Source organism: Cydia splendana, chromosome 18, assembly GCF_910591565.1.
Source record: "Cydia splendana chromosome 18, ilCydSple1.2, whole genome shotgun sequence".
Lineage (NCBI taxonomy): Eukaryota > Metazoa > Arthropoda > Insecta > Lepidoptera > Tortricidae > Cydia > Cydia splendana.
The window spans coordinates 2103965-2122033 of record NC_085977.1 but is presented as its reverse complement, the minus strand read 5'-3'; the positions used below and the strand labels follow the sequence as shown (position 1 = coordinate 2122033).

Sequence of the window (18069 nt, the reverse complement as noted above, 5' to 3'; positions counted from 1 at the left end):
GGCGCGCCCCGGCGCTTTACTATGAAACTTTCCATACATAAAAATTTAGCGAACTCTTTAACGATACGAACAGTTTGGTGCAACCGACCCTAAGTCTGTCTATAGTGAAACTAAACGTGAATCATTCAAAACTGTTATTACAAGAATCTGTCGAGAAATGCGAATATGCTCTGCATAATTATTTCTTTTACTGTATTGTGCTGTTGTTGTTGCGGTGTTTGCTGTGTTGGTAGGTAGTTTAGGAATGGGGTTGGCAACTGTCAAAGGTTTGCATAGATGGCGCCACCATAGCTTGCCCCTATTTCTATGTGATTTGGCTTAATCTGGCAAAAAAAAACAAAAATTTGACACAATTCTAGGGATTGACAGGACAAGCTATGCTGGCGCCATCTGCTAAATACTTCGACCGGCCAACCCCATTGAGGGCGTTGTTATAGCCAGTTCTATAATAAGGTTAACAAATAAAACACAGTGTGACATAAGTTTACTTGTCAAAACACACGCACAGTCGGGGCTGTAGCAATAGCCCGTGTTGCGTCCCTTTCTCTCCCAGCACGGGGTCTCTCTGCATAACTCGTTGTTGTACTATATTGTAGGTAGAGGGCGTTGTTACAACTAGTTCTATTAGGCCCACTTGCACCGTTCCACTAACCCGGGGTTAACCGGTTAAACTTGGAGTTGCCATGGTTAGCAGTACAATTTGACACTAGGTTAACGGTTTAACCGCTTAACCCCGGGTTAGTGGGTTGGTGCAAGTGGGCCTCATAAGGTTAACAAATAAAACGAATAACAAAAAAAAAATACGTTTACTTGTCATAACACACGCACAAGTCCGCGTCGTAGCAGTACCCCGTATTGCGTCTCATTCTATCCCAGCACGCCTTAAGGCAATCTTTATGTACGCATGTCACGTCGTTGTAGCGTATTGGCATGTAAGAGTTCTCGGGGGTCGTCATGCCCTGGGCTGGGGAAAAGAAATGTTTTTACGGGCTAGGTATCATCGCCCACACTGTCCATTGCTAGACCTTATTACAAAAGGCGTAAGGTCCACCGATGTACAGTTAAGTGTAAGGCCTGAGTGGACGCTCGGGTTGAGCGTGCAGCGGAGCGGGGCGTGCGGCGTGCATGTTAAACAAATGCAAACGTATAGGAGCGGCCTTAGTGCACGCTGCTCAAATCACTTGTGAGCCCGACGCCACGCTGCACGCCCCGCCGAACGCTCCGCTTCGAGCGTCCACTCAGGCCTTTCAGTAAGAGTGTCACTGTTTGTATATAAAAATATACGATACGTCAGAGGTTATAAGGTTAGTTTGTATGTGCTGGTATAGTTAGCAGCGGAGACGACACCCGCCGACTTCTAAATTTCGGAGTTTTGTCAGGATGTTTTTTTCCTTGTTTCGACGTAATAAGGAGATTTATTTTATTAAAAAAAGTCATCATTGATTTAATGGTATATTACATCGTTAATATGGAAATTGGATAGAGCTTGATTTTTCTTACTTTTGCTATGTCTAAGACTTTTGTATTTAAAAAGCTTACAAAGATTATTTAAATAAATAGCTTACGTAGTTTCTGTTCTTGGCTTTTCATCGCCCATAACACCAATGTTAGCGCAATGATCACAAGAATGCTCGTCAATCTCGTCATAACGGTGTTGCTGTAATATGGTTTGGTTTGATCTTAATACATCTAATAAATTCGTAAGGCCAAACACAGAAAGATTGTAGCTAACTGTTAATCATATAGCATTTATAAACAATACTCACTGTAGACAATTGATTTGAAATAGGTAATGATTTCAATTTCGATTGGCTATCTTTATCTATTGGTCGTAAAATTAAAATTAACGATCTAATCTTTGAATTTGATCCGATATATACGTTTAAGTAGCAAACGTAACAGTGATCAATAGTGGCATATATACCGACTAAGCCCCTTATTCATAAAACATTACGGGCCTGATTTCAGTTTCAGTTTAAAAATATTTATTCCCATAAGAATATAATACATATTCATTTAAATGAGAATATACAGCCTTATTTATAATGTAAAAATACATTGGTAGCAACAAGCAACATGCAAGTGAATTTATTTACAAGGTTATAAATAAGTTCCTTTGTATAATAATATATGCTTTTGTTAGCCTTAACTAGCATACAAGATAATTAAACATTATTGACATTAATTAATAGTGACCTTGTATTATTATGACATGTAAAGGTTGTTATTATTATTTATTATATTAATATGGATACTTATGTTATGTGTACATTGTTCATAACATGTGATTTAAGACTTTTCTTAAACAATTTAATAGAATTCAAAGTTTTAATATTTATTGGTAGCTCATTATATAATTTTACCCCTGCATGCGTTAGATTTCTTTTTCCGTAGTACTCTGTACGAGTTTTGGGGATATGTAAAATCATTGGTTAATAGTAATTGTGACTGTTACTATCAGTCAAAAGTACTCCCAGAAATAGGTAGGTTAGGGTTATTTTTTTTAGGCTACGCCCTAAAAACGAACCTGTTCCCAGAGATAGGTAGGTTAGGGTTATTTTTTTTTGCTACGCCTTAAAAACGAAACTGCTGCCAGAAATAGGTATGATTTTCAGGTAAAACTACTTTTGACCAACATGCTCAGTCAAAAGCAGTTTTGCCTGTTTTTGTCGGTTAAAAGTTCTTTTGACCAGTTCACACTTTTGACTGCAACATATATATTCTGCTGTGTGACGTGTAAAATGATTTATAATTTTATCAATAAATATGTATCTCAATCTCGGCCGAGGCAGCGCGTGCGAGGCACGTCTACACTGGCCGTTTTGTTGAAATTGCCTCGCGCGTATGCTCGCTCTGTGTGGACCCGGCTATTGACTGAATTCGAGGTATGCTTATAAAAATAGCTATATGTTCAAGTAGGTACAGTCAGATTCAAAGTGGCCAAGTTTCGTTGTCACACGTGTTACGATATATTTGGCGACAGGCCGGCTTGTTGAACCGTGGTTTATTTGCAGGGAAGCCGACGGTTCAGTGAAGCCGCTTCGCAAGCACCACGTGGACACCGGCATGGGTCTCGAGCGGGCCACGGCCCTCATTCAAGGCGCCAAGTCCAACTACGATACGGACTTATTCCAGCCCCTTATGAAGGCGATTGAGCAGGTAACACTGGCGTGAATCTGAAATGATCTACAGCTCTTTTTATATCCCAGATACTAAAACAACAGGCCGCGTAGCCAAGATGCCAATCGCTTACGCTCGCAGCGATCGAAACGCAACTGTCACTGTCGCGCTAATATGGAAGAGTGATTGAGAGACATAAAGCTTTTCGTTGTCGAAGCGATAGCGATTGTAACCTTGGCTAGGCCGGCAGGTCAATTGGTAAATTTCGTAAACGATCATCCCGGTTTTATTAGGGTTGTCTGTAAGGATAGTTGCTGTATTTTATAATAAATAAAATAAAAATATAGTTAGTATTGTTACGCTGACATGTTCTGTTGTCGGTAGAACAGCCCGGGTGCGCCGCGCTACTCGGGCCGGTTCGGCGCCGACGCGCAACTGGACGACGCGTTCCGCCGCCTCGCCGACCACGCGCGCATGCTGGCCGTGTGCCTCGCGGACGGCGCCTTCCCGAATACCAAGTAAAATTCTTCTTCTTCCTCGCGTTATCCCGGCATTTTGCCACGGATCATGGGAGCCTGAGGTCCGCTGAACAACTAATCCCAGGAATTGACGTAGGCACTAGTTTTTACGAAAGCGACTGCCATCTGACCTTCCAACCCAGAGGGGAAAACTGGGCCTTATTGGGATTAGCCCGGTTCCCTCACGATGTTTTCCTTCACCGAAAAGCGACATCAAATGATATTTCGTACATACTCGTAAGTTCCGAAAAACTCATTGGTACGAGCCGGGGTTTGAACCCGCGACCTCCGGATTGCAAGTCGCACGATCTTACCGCTAGGCTACCAGCGCTCCCTCCTACTTCCTGCTACCTCCCGAATACCAAGTAAAATTATCTTTTTAAAACGTTAAAAAGCCGTTGACTTTTATTTCGATCTAACGACGCCCTCTGTACTGATAGGAGTAGGAGGTAACATTTTTTTGTTTGTTTTATGATCGTCTAGCTAGTTCGATATTGTAAGTAGATACATTTTCTTTTCTAAGATCTATTTCCAAGTTTGTACACAATGGCACTGTTACCACAGACAACCTAACCCAAAAAAGACAACTACGCGTCCTTTGTATATAAAAGTAGTGAACACAGATATATCTGCAAATGCAACCTTACCTTGTTCTTTGTGTGTGTATATTTAATCTAAATGTACAAAAACAAATGATTACTCTAATCATTTGATCATTATTTCATAGCACATCGAAAATATCACAATGAAATTCTAACTAAAGATAAAGATAAAAATAAGTTTATTGCACACAAAACAGACAGTAGGTACAATACAGAAATTGATGTTACATCGGGTGGGATGCATAGCATGGGTTAAATAATACAGAATTTCCAGGGGTCCCCGCACTAGGCTAGGCCTGTATACCGCGGGAGACGAAGTATACATTTGTATGTCATGAGTGAGAGTTGGAATAATAGAGGAAAAAACAAGAAGTTAACCCCTCCTTTCTTGTTCCAGCCTAAACTTAAAACAAATAATGCGCACATCCCTAAGTATCGCCACAGACATATTCGGCAACCATCGGCTCGTGCGCATATTATACGACGAAGTAGCTTCCACACTTGGGCACGCGTACCCAGAGCTTGAGTCGAGAGCTAAGGACGCCAAGCTGATTATAGAGCACGAGGAACAGGCTTACAAGAGGTTAGTGTGTATCCATAGACAGCAGACAGTTATACGACGAAGTAGCTTCCACACTTGGGCACGCGTACCCAGAGCTTGAGTCGAGAGCTAAGAACGCCAAGCTGATTATAGAGCACGAGGAACAGGCTTACAAGAGGTTAGTGTGTATCCATAGACAGCAGACAGTTATACGACGAAGTAGCTTCCACACTTGGGCACGCGTACCCAGAGCTTGAGTCGAGAGCTAAGGACGCCAAGCTGATTATAGAGCACGAGGAACAGGCTTACAAGAGGTTAGTGTGTATCCATAGACAGCAGACAGTTATACGACGAAGTAGCTTCCACACTTGGGCACGCGTACCCAGAGCTTGAGTCGAGAGCTAAGGACGCCAAGCTGATTATAGAGCATGAGGAACAGGCTTACAAGAGGTTAGTGTGTATCCATAGACAGCAGACAGTTATACGACGAAGTAGCTTCCACACTTGGGCACGCGTACCCAGAGCTTGAGTCGAGAGCTAAGGACGCCAAGCTGATTATAGAGCATGAGGAACAGGCTTACAAGAGGTTAGTGTGTATCCATAGACAGCAGACAGTTATACGACGAAGTAGCTTCCACACTTGGGCACGCGTACCCAGAGCTGGAGTCGAGAGCTAAGGACGCCAAGCTGATTATAGAGCATGAGGAACAGGCTTACAAGAGGTTAGTGTGATGATGAGGTAAAGTAGGAAGTCCACAAATTTTGAAGAGATTATTAAAAACAAAGAGAATAGAGTGTATACAGACGGATTGTCAAAGTAAATTATGTAGCCACTGTAAATTTACTGCCATCTTTCGACAGAATATAAAACTGTTAGAACGCCATTTGACTTAAATCCTTATTCTTTCACTGATATGTGTTAACCCATTCATGGCCACGAACCGCTGAGCGTACACAATACGCCGGGCCACCATACAAACCGTTTTTAGCTAAAACGTATGACTCAGCTTATGGGTCTCGAGCCTGGCGCGCACGGTAAATAAATCGCCGCTTATGAAGCCGGCCAGTTGAACAGCATTATGCAACATTTTTCCTAACCACCGTTTTTCTGTGCCTATCAAAAAAAAACTAATTACTTATTGCAGTTTGGTTAGGCGGGTTCAAATTCCGGTAATCCATAGCCATGGTCACAAAATACGAAATCACTAAACAGCACAGGAGGAGTATAAAGTCGCCCACGAATAAATCGTGACTAAAATCTTAGTAATTGTAATACGTTAGATTGAATTCTTAGTTTTATTTTATAAAATTGTTGATGTTATTATTTTTGCATGTATGTAAATTTAATGATGACGTGTAAAAGTGCCCTTGTGGCCTATTTGCTGAATAAATGTTGATGTTTGATGTTTGATGTTTGAAATAATATTTCCCATGTTACTCCAAAATACATCTCTAATAGGGGGGATGGGATGAATCACTTCTTGAACTCTTGTGACAAATACCACATGAAAGATAATACCGCCGCCGCCGCTCGGATGCATTCCTTGTTTATTGTCCAAGTGTGTCCGATAAGCTTACACCTGGTCGGTCATTTATCTTTGTTTTGGTAAACGTCATTATATTAGTAACAATAGAGAACTTAAAATGTGTTATAGTACTTACTTTCTAATCTGCCGTAAAAACCACGATGTTTTAAAGAACTTGTAAATATTTGTCACAAACTATTTGTAATACAATACATATTAGTTAGTGACGACTGTTTCAACGGCCTTGTTTTATATTGAAACTAAAAAAAATTAACCTTAACATCATTGTTAGTAGGTAATTGCCTAAGATACAATACAACGATCAGCAAATATTATGACATAAAAGTACAGTGGGAGAAAATCCTAGTTGCCTTACCCCTCATACAAAACAAAATATTATTATACTACGGTTTGGTTCCTACAAAATGTGGCTTACCATCATCCAAACAGTAATCGGTTGTAAAATGGTACAATATCAAACAGCTTCAACATGAAATAAGCTTTAAAACCAGCCAATAAAGTTTATTTTAGCCTGCTACGGAAACATTAGTAGTTTTTACAAGTAGCGCCAGGCCACGGTGACCCATACCTTGAGCCATGTCAATAACTTCTGAAATATATATTTTTTTTGTATTTTTTAAATATGTATTTTTCTGTTTGCTTGCATCGCATATGTATCTAGAATTTCAGTATATTTACTATATTGCACTGATAGTAAACCAAACTTGAATATTCTAGACCCTGTTTTCATTAAAAAATACGTGTTTATAATTTTTTAACCTAATATACCTTATAGAAATGGTTGTTAGCTTATATGATACTTATGTTATTACATCAAATTACGTTTCGTTTAAGTTTAAATCAGAATTTATTCAAGACTCACATGTGAGTCACTGGCCCTGCGGAACTGTTTGAGCATGACCCATACGCTGAGTCGCTGGCCCTGAATGGGTTAACTTATTAAATATTAATATTAACGCCATCTACTCGACAATAGGTCAAAGGTATTGTGATGCAATCATTCCGAGCGATGGCGCCATAACCTTCAGCCTACTCTCGAGTAGATGGCGTTAATACTTATTAATATTTAACAAGTTAACACATAATTATCAGTGAAAGAATAATGATCAAAGTCATTTGACTAACAGGCGTTCTAACAGGTTTAATCTTGTGTCGAAAGATGGCAGTAAATGTACTGTAGCTACATAATTTACCATGATAGTAACTCTCTATTTCAAATTCTCTTTTAAAAACGCAGTTGAAATTTGTGTTTTACGTGTCTCAAAAAATCAGTAGGTATTTGTAAATCACTTGGGTGGTCTAAGACCTCTTAGAGTAAATTTTTTGGTTGTCTTTAAGAGCATACTTTAGTAAATACTACCGACCCGCCCCGGCTTCGCACGGGTTACACAAAATTTTAACAAATTATACACCTAAACCTTCCTCAAGAATTACTCTATTGATAGGTGAAAACCGCATAAAAATCCGTTCAGTAGTTTTTGAGTTTATCGCGAACATACAAACAGACAGACAATTTTACACAGATCGACCTAGTCCCACAGTAAGCTCGTCAATAAGGCTTGTGTTGTGGGTACTAGACGACGATATATATAATATACACATATACAGGGTGATTCAGGAGACGTGAGCAGGACTAACACTGCGCATTTCGTAAATTATAAGCAACTGTTTCGTATGTTGAAAAAAGAAGTTATTCATTTATTTACGACATGCATGGTCACCCTAAAATTAGAATACTAAACGACCGATATTCCGTGTCAAATTGAATGTCATCACTGTCATCACGGTCTGGTTACTTTTGAAAACTCGTATCTCACTCAAGTTTGACAGTTTCTTTTCTTCGTAATCAAAATGCTGTCATTACGGTTAAAGAGGTTTTATGTTTATTAATTAGGGCTTGTAGGGTGACCATGATTGTAGAGTATTAAAGGAAAAAGTGTGGTTGGTTCACCTAAATACGACGGTGGTCGATCAATTATCAGTTACTGAGTGTGCAGGATTAGTCCTGCTCACGTCTCATGAATCACCCTGTATATAAATACTTATATAAATAGAAAACATCCATAACTCAGAAATAAATATTTGTGACGACCACACAAATAAATGCCCTTACCAGGATTCGAACCCGGGACCTCCTGCTTCGTAGGCAGGGTCACTACCGACTAGGCTATTTGAACCTCATAAATATGTTTTGTTTTCAGATTGCGGTCAGAGCTGCTCAAGAAGTGGCGAGATCTGCTATCGCAGCACCCGGAGGCCGAAGCTATGATAGACGTGGAGATGGCCGGTTTCCCGCGAGGCTATACGGAGTTTAAGGAAGTATGTTTGAACCATAGAGAAATATACTCGTAAGTAAGGAAAGAGTGGTCCATACATCAGTATTCTTACCAAAAATCGAGTTATTACGTAGTCACCTTGACCCTACTGACGAAAAATGTTTCTTTTCACTCTTTTTAGCCGCTTGTTGTCAGATAGACAAAGATTTTCGTAGAATTACGTGTCTCTATAGACGAAAAATATCGTCAAAGGAGTATTCGCCGCGTATCAGTTACAGGGCACCGCGAAAACCTAAGTTCGCAAATTGCGGGCATCTTTCTCTGCCACTCTATGCCCGCAATTTCCGAACTTTGATGTTCGAGGCAGTGGGGAGACACTCCTGACTTCGGGCAAACTCGGCTCCGTCCGGCTCAGCATTGCTCCGAGCAATTATTAGGGTTGACACAACTTGACGTCCCTTTGCGTGCACGACCACAGAAAAGATAATGACTTGAATTTCGACAACCCTAAATAGCCGAAAAAGATAGTGTAATATCGTAATAAGTTAGAAAGGAATATCATGATTCGACCCTGAATCGCTGTCAAACTTCGGTTTTGTAGGAAGTGTCCTTTCTGTACGGTAGTACTATTACTTATTCTGTGTTCGAGGTAGGCCCTAGGCCGGGGTCTAAAAAAATTTCTTTTTTTCGAAAAACCATCAACTTTTGGGTTATTTAGACTCAGAAACAAGAGTACTATTGAATGAGATAAAGAAAAAAAGTGTCCACAGTTTTTTATACAAATTTTAGGTGTCAGTTTTTGTAACGGTCCATACAAAGTGTATGTGAAAATGCGTTACATAACTGTCATTTTTTTTGGTACACATTTTTTTTTCTTTTTAAATCGATAGTACTCGTGATTCTGGGTAGAAATAACCCAAAAGTTGATGGATTTGTGAAAAAAAGTAAATGGTACACTTTTAAGTGAAAATGCCCTTACAATAGAGATATTAGAGATGGGCGTCTGTTCGACTTCTTTTTCTCTCATAATAAATTCTTATGTTGACTGTACGAACCAATCCAAAACACTGCTGAATATGTCAATATCTAATTTTCTGTTTCAGGTCATGGCCAAGCAAATCTCATCCGTAATACCAGGGGAGTTAGTATTCAAACTGTATGACACCCACGGCTTCCAAGAGGACGTGATCGAACGCATCGCCAAACTAAACAACGTCACCATAGACAAACAAGGCTTCTGGAAGCTTCTTCAACAACACAAGACCAGGCACAAGACCGCCATACGAGAACAAACCGCCAGCAGAGCGCAAATGTTCGAGAAGGCCATAGAAAATCTTAAAAAAGATAACATCACCTCAACCAACGACTCATATAAATACAAATACTCGATAAAAGATAATAAAATCCAATTTGAACCTCTTAAAACTAAAGTAGTAGCAATTTTAAACGAAGAAGGCGAGTGGATAGACTTTTTAGAGCCATCCGAAAATCAAGCTTATTACCTAATAAGTAAAGACACTAATTTCTATTGCGAGGAAGGCGGACAGATCGCGGATTCAGGCGTTATTCATATAAACAATAGAGTTCATTTGAAAGTGGAATGTGTTTTTAAAATCCGCGATTTCGTGTTCCATAAAGGCCGTTTCACAATAACGGATCCCATAGACAATGATTTCGGTTATGATAGTGAAGTGTTATTAGAAATAGATAGTGAGAAACGTCTTAATGTGATGAGGAATCATACGGCAGTGCATTTATTGAATGCGGCGATTAGGAAAGTGTTGCCGGATAGTGTGGTGTGTCAGACTGGGTCTAGTGTTACTGATAAGGGGTTGTCTTTAAATTTGTCGGTTTATGGCCAACGGTTGACGCAGGATGTGATGATGCGAGCGCAGGAGTTGATCCGGTGAGTTATTCGCAAAATACACTAAGCGCCACTTGCACCATCCCACTAACCCGGGATTTAACGGGTTAATCATTAACCGAGAGTCAAATTGTAACTTCAGTCTTAACCGCTTAATCCCAGGTTAGTGGGATGGTGCAAGAGGCCCTAAGAAAGTATCTTTGATTGTGATTAGTTTTCACATTAATTTGGTTTTCATTTTGTGATTCATCTGTGTTGAAAAAAAAATGCATTTCTACCAACTTACCTCTTTATCATTTAAGCGCTTTTATAGTTGCAACTTGCAACCATAAAAACGAAGGTTCACTTTTGCTTACGCACTAGTTATTGCGAAAGCGACTGCCAACTACCAAATTTTCCAACCTAAAGAGAAATCTAAATCTTATTTGGATTACGAGTAGTCTGATTATTCCATGATAACACATTTATTACGTTAAATAATACAATTTTAAGCTTATTTCAATACAGTTGTGCGGTAGAAAGAGAAATCTAATCTTCAAGGATGGGTATTCCACAACCGTCTTCAGATCCAAATCTTTCTATCCTTCTTCTCGTTCCTCTAATTCTTAGAGAGACAGCTCTGATGATTGATATTTGTATTTTGACTTTGATCCAGTTGATTATTTGTGAGTATGGTTTGGACCATTTTTCATGGAGCTTAAGGGATGTTCTTTTTATGAAGGATTCATATTCCGTTGCGACAGCGCCATCACAGGAGACCACAAGAGGAGTGAATGAGGCTCTGAGATCTTCTGCAGCCAGGTCGTATTTGCGATGTTTTTCGCGAGCGTGTATTTGATTATTCCATGGTGTTTTTCTCTACCAAACAGCAATTGAAAAACTTCGAATATTTAGTACATAAGTTTATAGGTACAGTCGCCATCAGATATATCGGAGCGGCCAAGGTGCTCACAATATCTGAACACGCACTCTAACGCCCAGACAATAGAGGCGTGTTCAGATATTTGTGAGCGCCTAAGCCGCTGTATAACGACAGGTGACTGTACAAGTCGGAGTTTTAACCCACGACCTCCTAGAAGCCCCACGTCTCGTTTTATCTTCGGCGCTCTTTATTCATTAACCCCATTATTCATAAAACATAAGATCCCTTTATTAAATTTTGTCTCTTTCTAATAAACACCAAAAAAAGACATAGGGACAACAAAATATCAACGGCTTGTTAAAGTTGACATATGTTTTGTCCAACAGTGAATCAATTGAGGCCAACACACCAGTGGAATCCCGTGTGATAGACAGTCTTCAGCTAAACGAGTCCATACTAACGGTTCCCGGAGAGAGCTACCCAGAAACCGGGTTGCGTGTTGTAGAGGCCGGCGAGCCGCTTCCTTCCAAGTAAGTTTCAACAGTGAATCAATCCGGGCGAACACGCCAGTGGAATCCCGTGTGATAGACAGTCTTCAACTAAACGAGTCCATACTAACGGTGCCCGGAGAGAGCTACCCAGAAACCGGGTTGCGTGTTGTAGAGGCCGGCGAGCCGCTTCCTTCCAAGTAAGTTTCAACAGTGAATCAATCCGGGCGAACACGCCAGTGGAATCCCGTGTGATAGACAGTCTTCAACTAAACGAGTCCATACTAACGGTTCCCGGAGAGAGCTACCCAGAAACCGGGTTGCGTGTTGTAGAGGCCGGCGAGCCGCTTCCTTCCAAGTAAGTTTCAACAGTGAATCAATCCGGGCGAACACGTCAGTGGAATCCCGTGTGATAGACAATCTTCAGCTAAACGAGTCCATACTAACGGTGCCCGGAGAGAGCTACCCAGAAACCGGGTTGCGTGTTGTAGAGGCCGGCGCGCCGCTCCCTTCCAAGTAAGTTTCAACAGTGAATCAATCCGGGCGAACACGTCAGTGGAATCCCGCGTCATAGACAGTCTTCAGCTAAACAAGTCCATACTAACGGTTCCCGGAGAGAGCTACCCAGAAACCGGGTTGCGTGTTGTAGAGGCCGGCGAGCCGCTTCCTTCCAAGTAAGTTTTAACAGTGAATCAATCCGGGCGAACACACCAGTGGAATCCCGTGTGATAGACAGTCTTCAACTAAACGAGTCCATACTAACGGTGCCCGGAGAGAGCTACCCAGAAACCGGGTTGCGTGTTGTAGAGGCCGGCGCGCCGCTCCCTTCCAAGTAAGTTTCAACAGTGAATCAATCCGGGCGAACACGCCAGTGGAATCCCGTGTGATAGACAGTCTTCAGCTAAACGAGTCCATACTAACGGTGCCCGGAGAGAGCTATCCGGAAACCGGGTTGCGTGTTGTAGAGGCCGGCGAGCCTCTGCCTTCCAAGTAAGTTGTAAAGTCTATTATTATCTAAATTCTCCGCTTAAAGGGCTTATTACATCCATCCTACCGCCACAATTTTTAGTAGAAGAGCCGGCCGCAAAATTTCTAACCGACTTGATACCACGATGAAATGCACAATGGTTTCCCAGAAAAGTTATGCTAAGTCCGAATTCGATAGTCTGCCACGGCGGAACTTGCCGAAAGTACGAAAAAGAAGGCCACTTCCGGTGCGAAAAAAGGGGCTGATTTAACCCATCTGATACCGAGATAGTAGTTATGGCAGCAGTTAGAAATTTACATGTAGACACAGAAAAGCGAAGTCTGCCACTATTTTTTTTGCCGGAAGTGCTTGGCAGACGCTCTCAAAGGTGACCATCGGGACCCCTAAATTAACCCATCTGATACCACCATGAAACCAATGCCAGTCGGTAGGTATGAACTCTCATGTCAAGAATATATAAGTCTGCCAAGGCTTTTCCTGCCGAAACACCATGGCAGACGAGATTATGTAAGCAAGGTCGCCATCGGTTACCCTACACTAACCCATCTGATACCACCATGAAACCAATTCCATTCGGTAGGTATGAACCCCCATTTTAGGAATATATAAGTCTGCCAAGGTTTTTCCTGCCGAAACACCTTGGCAGACGAGATTATAAACAAGATGACCATCGGTTACCGTACACTAACCCATCTGATACCGCCATGAAACCAATTCCAGTCGGTAGGTATGAACCCTCATTTCATGAATATATAAGTCTGCCAAGGCCTTTCCTGCCGAAACTCCTTGACAGACGAGATTATGTAAGCAACATCCGCATCCGTGGGACCGGTATGCGTGATTACTGTAGGCTTATTTATTACTTTATGCTTTTACATATTTGTATATTATTATGTTATTAATGAAATATATTTATAATTTATTAAACCTATACCTAATACATTGGGAATTCATTACCTGCTTACGGCAGTAGTAGGGAGTAGTGGGTGAGTTCTGGCTCACTTAGCCAGGCCAACAGTCCCTCCCCCTTTTTTTCCCTTGTTGAGGCCCTGCAACCTTACCTTGAACCCAACCTAATGTCATTGTAGCTCGAATCTAACCTAATCTATTTTTATTGCTTTTAGAAAATATTCTAATAACAATTATCTACTTTTGCAAAGTTAAATGTTGAATTCTTTATTTCGCAAAATGGAATTTTAATGTGACTATAATGTATGTGCAATCTACTTAGAAACTGGGTTTAGAAATATAAAAACACACATTTTATATAGGATAATAAGTTTATTCAAGTAATATTCTGAACATATGAGATATAGTAACATCATTACTTATTCTGTGTACAGTGGAGAAAACAAGCAAGTTGACATTTTTCGTTTTAAAATAAAGATAAACTAAACAGTATTTGCCACAAACCGATGTTAAAAAACTTTGCAGTTGTTGGTTGGCATAATACCATCTCTTACAATTTCTCTTCATTAACATTTTATGATACCTTCCTGTTTTTATTTACTTAATTTAATTTTTTACTTTTTATGTGATCGGTACTTCATTTATTTTAGATTTTGGGCTAATATTAGTTTGTTAACCGACTTCCAAATCTCAAAGAAGGAGGTTATCAATTCGGTTGTATGTTTTTTTTATTTTTTATTTTTTTTATGTTTGTTACTCTATATCTCCGTCATTCCTGGACCGATTTTGAAAATTAGTTTTTTGATTGTATGTATATGCATACAGATTGGTTCCGTTTTTGTCAAAACCCAGTTCTGATGATGGGATCCATGAGAAATCGAGGGAACTCCTCAAATTTTAAACGCATACATATAGTGATTTTTGGGTTTTTATCATCAAATTAAGCATACACATTCAAAAAAGTGACATTTGATGAAGTGCAACTGCTGATGATGATCAAAACGGAACTCTTCAACGACGCATAGTTCACGTTTGGCGATTTGTCGTCTTCGTTATGTTTGTTAAGCAAGTCAAGTTTTTAAGCCACATTTTTGTCAAGCTCGAGTTCTGATGATGGGATCCATGAGGAATCGTGGGAACTCCTCAAATCTTAAAGGCATGCGTATAGACATTTTTGTATTTTCATCAGAAAATCAAGGATTTTCATTAAAAACTGGCGCATTTGATGAAGTGGAACTGTTGATGATGACCAGAACAGAACTCTTCAACCACGCATAGTTCACGTTTGGCGATTTTTCCTCTTCGTTATGTTTGTTAAGCAAGTCAAGTTTTAAAGCCACATTTTTGTCAAGCTCGAGTTCTAATGATGGGATCCATAAGGAATCGAGGGAACTCCTCAAATATTAAAGGCATAAGTATAGATTTTTTTTGTATTTTCATCATAAAATCAAGCATTTACATTAAAAACTGTCGCATTTGATGAAGTGGAACTGCTGATGATGACCAGAACAAAACTCTTCAACGACGCATAGTACACGTTTGGTGATTTCTAATTTCGATTTTGACTTGGACTGCGACCCGGACTCGGACCCAGAACCGGACTCATACCCGGATCCGGTTCGGACCCGGACTCGGACCCGGACTTGGAATCGTACTCGGACCCGGACTCGGACTCGGACACGGACTCGGACTAGGACCCGGACTCGGACTCGGACCCGGACTCGGAACCGGACTCGGAACCGGACTCGGACTCGGACCCGGACTCGGACCCGGACCCGGACACGGACTCGGACACGGATTCGGACCCGGACTCGGACTCAGACTCGGACCCGGACTCGGACCCGGACCTTGACCCGGAAAACCACTATAATATATATTATATTATAATTATTATTATTACACGTAAATTTGTTCACGAGGAAACCGTGTACCGACTCTTCATGCCATTATATTTTTAATTTGCTGTTATTCTCTACAAATCGACACTAAAAGTATCAAAATATCAAAATATGGAGTTCCGTTTGAGAAAGAAGCAAAACAATTTTGTCTTTGACAGTAATTGAATTATTGTGTGATTTTGAAAGCTAGACAATTCAAGATTTATATTTTTACTCACAAAGACAACACAGAAATTCAATCTCAAATGTAAACCTTCGAACAATTTCCATACATTGACGACATCACTCAAAATTCTTCTTCAAGTCAGATGCCCGCTGGGGCTGCACCGGAGCACACGTATAATTCTTCAAATAAAAATGACAGCTTGATTTGACATTAAATCATATACGCACACGAGAAAGTATACCAGTAGATAAATTGTATTTCAAAAAATAGGGTACATAAATATCAGCTCGCGTCTCCTTTAAATTTGATTTGCTGTTATTTACGGGTCATAATGGTTGAAAACCTCAGTAAACTATCTTAAAACAATACGATTACAGTCGAATTTAAGTATTATGTTCCTTCAAATCAAAACTCGCTTAAAATGAAAAAAGTTTAAAGACTCATCCTTTACTGATTGGGATTAATTTTCATTTTGCGTCATTTTAAAAACGTATTTGACTTCTGTACGTCAATTAATTTTGATGACAATTGTAATCTTGTAATATATTATAGAACTTTTATCTTAAAATATTGCCTATTAACAGGAAGCGTTATGTAATTCGTATAAGTAATACCTGAAAGTCTTGTACCTAGATCTGTAATACCATGGATTGCGACGAATAAATGATTATGATTATGCCGTTCGTTCCGTCTATATGTATAATGCGTGTACGTGCTGTTCTCTGAAAATCTTCAAGAAAAAATAACGGCTAGACCAGCACGAAGTACTAGCGAGTTTTTGCGGCTTTGGAGACCGAGATAAAGCTTACAGGCCAATACCGCTGTGGCCTGGTTATTGTTATGTATACCTATGTATCGAATGTTTTTAAAAAAAATTTACTATAAAAAGCAATGTTTTATTTCGATTAGGTCTACATTTTGTGCATATTGTAATCTGAAGTATTTTCGTACTAAACTTGAAACTTTCGTTGAAACTAAATAAAATAATTATTCCTAATATACAGTCACCTGCAATTTATGTTACACAACACACAACGAAGGCCGCAAAAATATCTGACACGATCTTATTTGTAGAACCATAAGAGCATGTCATATATTTTTGCGGCCTTCGAAGAGTAGGTACCGGTCATTATCACCAACTTTGCCCGCATTTAAAAAAAAATACGAATTTCTCAAAAAAAAAAACAATTCATAATTACTTTTTTTGCTCAGCACGTCCATTGTGATCAAACGCATCAGTTTATTTGAAGAAAAAATATTTTTATCGTGTTTTTACCCATTTTTTTGCGTTTTAGAGGGTGGGCAAAGATATCCGGAGTTTTCGCCAACATTGCCCACGTTAATTTGGTATTCAAATACAGCTCGTATGATGATGATGTCTAAGGATCACTGGTTTTGGGCAATCCTACCATTCCCTGTTAATAACTTAGCGATAAGTGTAAAAACTTTTAAATAAATTTGCTGGGCAATGTTGCCTACTCGTTTTTGCTCATTTCCATATAAGGCTCGCCTAAGCATTTTACAAAGGCTAGGGTTGTCACTTTTGAGAAAATCTGTTACAATAGTTTAGATATGAGCGCCGCGCCGGCGCGCCGCCGCCGCCGACAAAATTTACGCGCCGCCGCCGCCGACGCTGCGCTATCGGCGTGGCATCGGCGTGACCTTGTTAGATACTACTACTTTCAGAATCAGATAATATATATTTTATCTAGTTTAGATCTTTAACGGCGCCAGTCTGAATAGCTTATAGACATTCAAAAGGTATTTTAGGTCCATATCATTCTAAAATATCGATGGTAAATTCAAACTTTTCTGTTTGGTAACCGCGCTACTAGTGTTAGAGCAACGAAATGACTAATTTTGCCAGCTGGCTAGCTCATCCGTCATTCACCGCGAATTCAATTATTGCAAGCATGGTTTAAATGTCTTAAAAAGGTGTAAAAGGGGGTTAATTTCAGATATTAAGCGTTTTCATGCCCAAAGGTCCGGCCGTTGGCTTTGCACGGAAGGCATCGGAAACGGAATCAGGTCTCATTTTAAGCTTGGCCATTGTTCAAATTTCAAGCTTTGCTCTCTCGCAGACCAATCTTTGGCCTCGCATCGCTCGCATAGAAGTAAGCCGCTATCTGAACCTCCAAGTTTTCGGCCCTGTTTGGAGCGTAACTTTTGGCCTCGCTTTTAAAATGCTTGGTTCTTCTCCAATTTTAGCTCCACTGCAGCACGGCCTTTGGCACCTACAGGAGAGCCCCAGAGGTCTTTAACACTGTGGCCACGGTCTTTATCGGCCTTC

The 18069-nt window shown here is 40.2% G+C and overlaps 1 protein-coding gene and 1 long non-coding RNA gene across 2 annotated transcripts in view; one reads left to right on the top strand and one right to left on the bottom strand.

Moving 5' to 3' along the window:
• Positions 1-18069, top strand: part of LOC134799368 (alanine--tRNA ligase, mitochondrial) — a 40084-nt gene that overhangs the window by 7114 nt on the left and 14901 nt on the right. The window contains exons 5-10 of the mRNA XM_063771777.1: positions 3015-3159; positions 3505-3638; positions 4638-4823; positions 8530-8647; positions 9708-10510; positions 11717-11860. Coding sequence (XP_063627847.1) covers positions 3015-3159; positions 3505-3638; positions 4638-4823; positions 8530-8647; positions 9708-10510; positions 11717-11860 — 1530 coding nt within the window. The remainder of the gene's footprint in view (positions 1-3014; positions 3160-3504; positions 3639-4637; positions 4824-8529; positions 8648-9707; positions 10511-11716; positions 11861-18069) is intronic.
• On the bottom strand, positions 793-1759 carry LOC134799386 (uncharacterized). Its single transcript, XR_010145396.1, has 2 exons — positions 1566-1759; positions 793-964 (listed from the first exon to the last, which is right to left on the bottom strand). It is a non-coding gene; the product is annotated as an uncharacterized LOC134799386 (long non-coding RNA).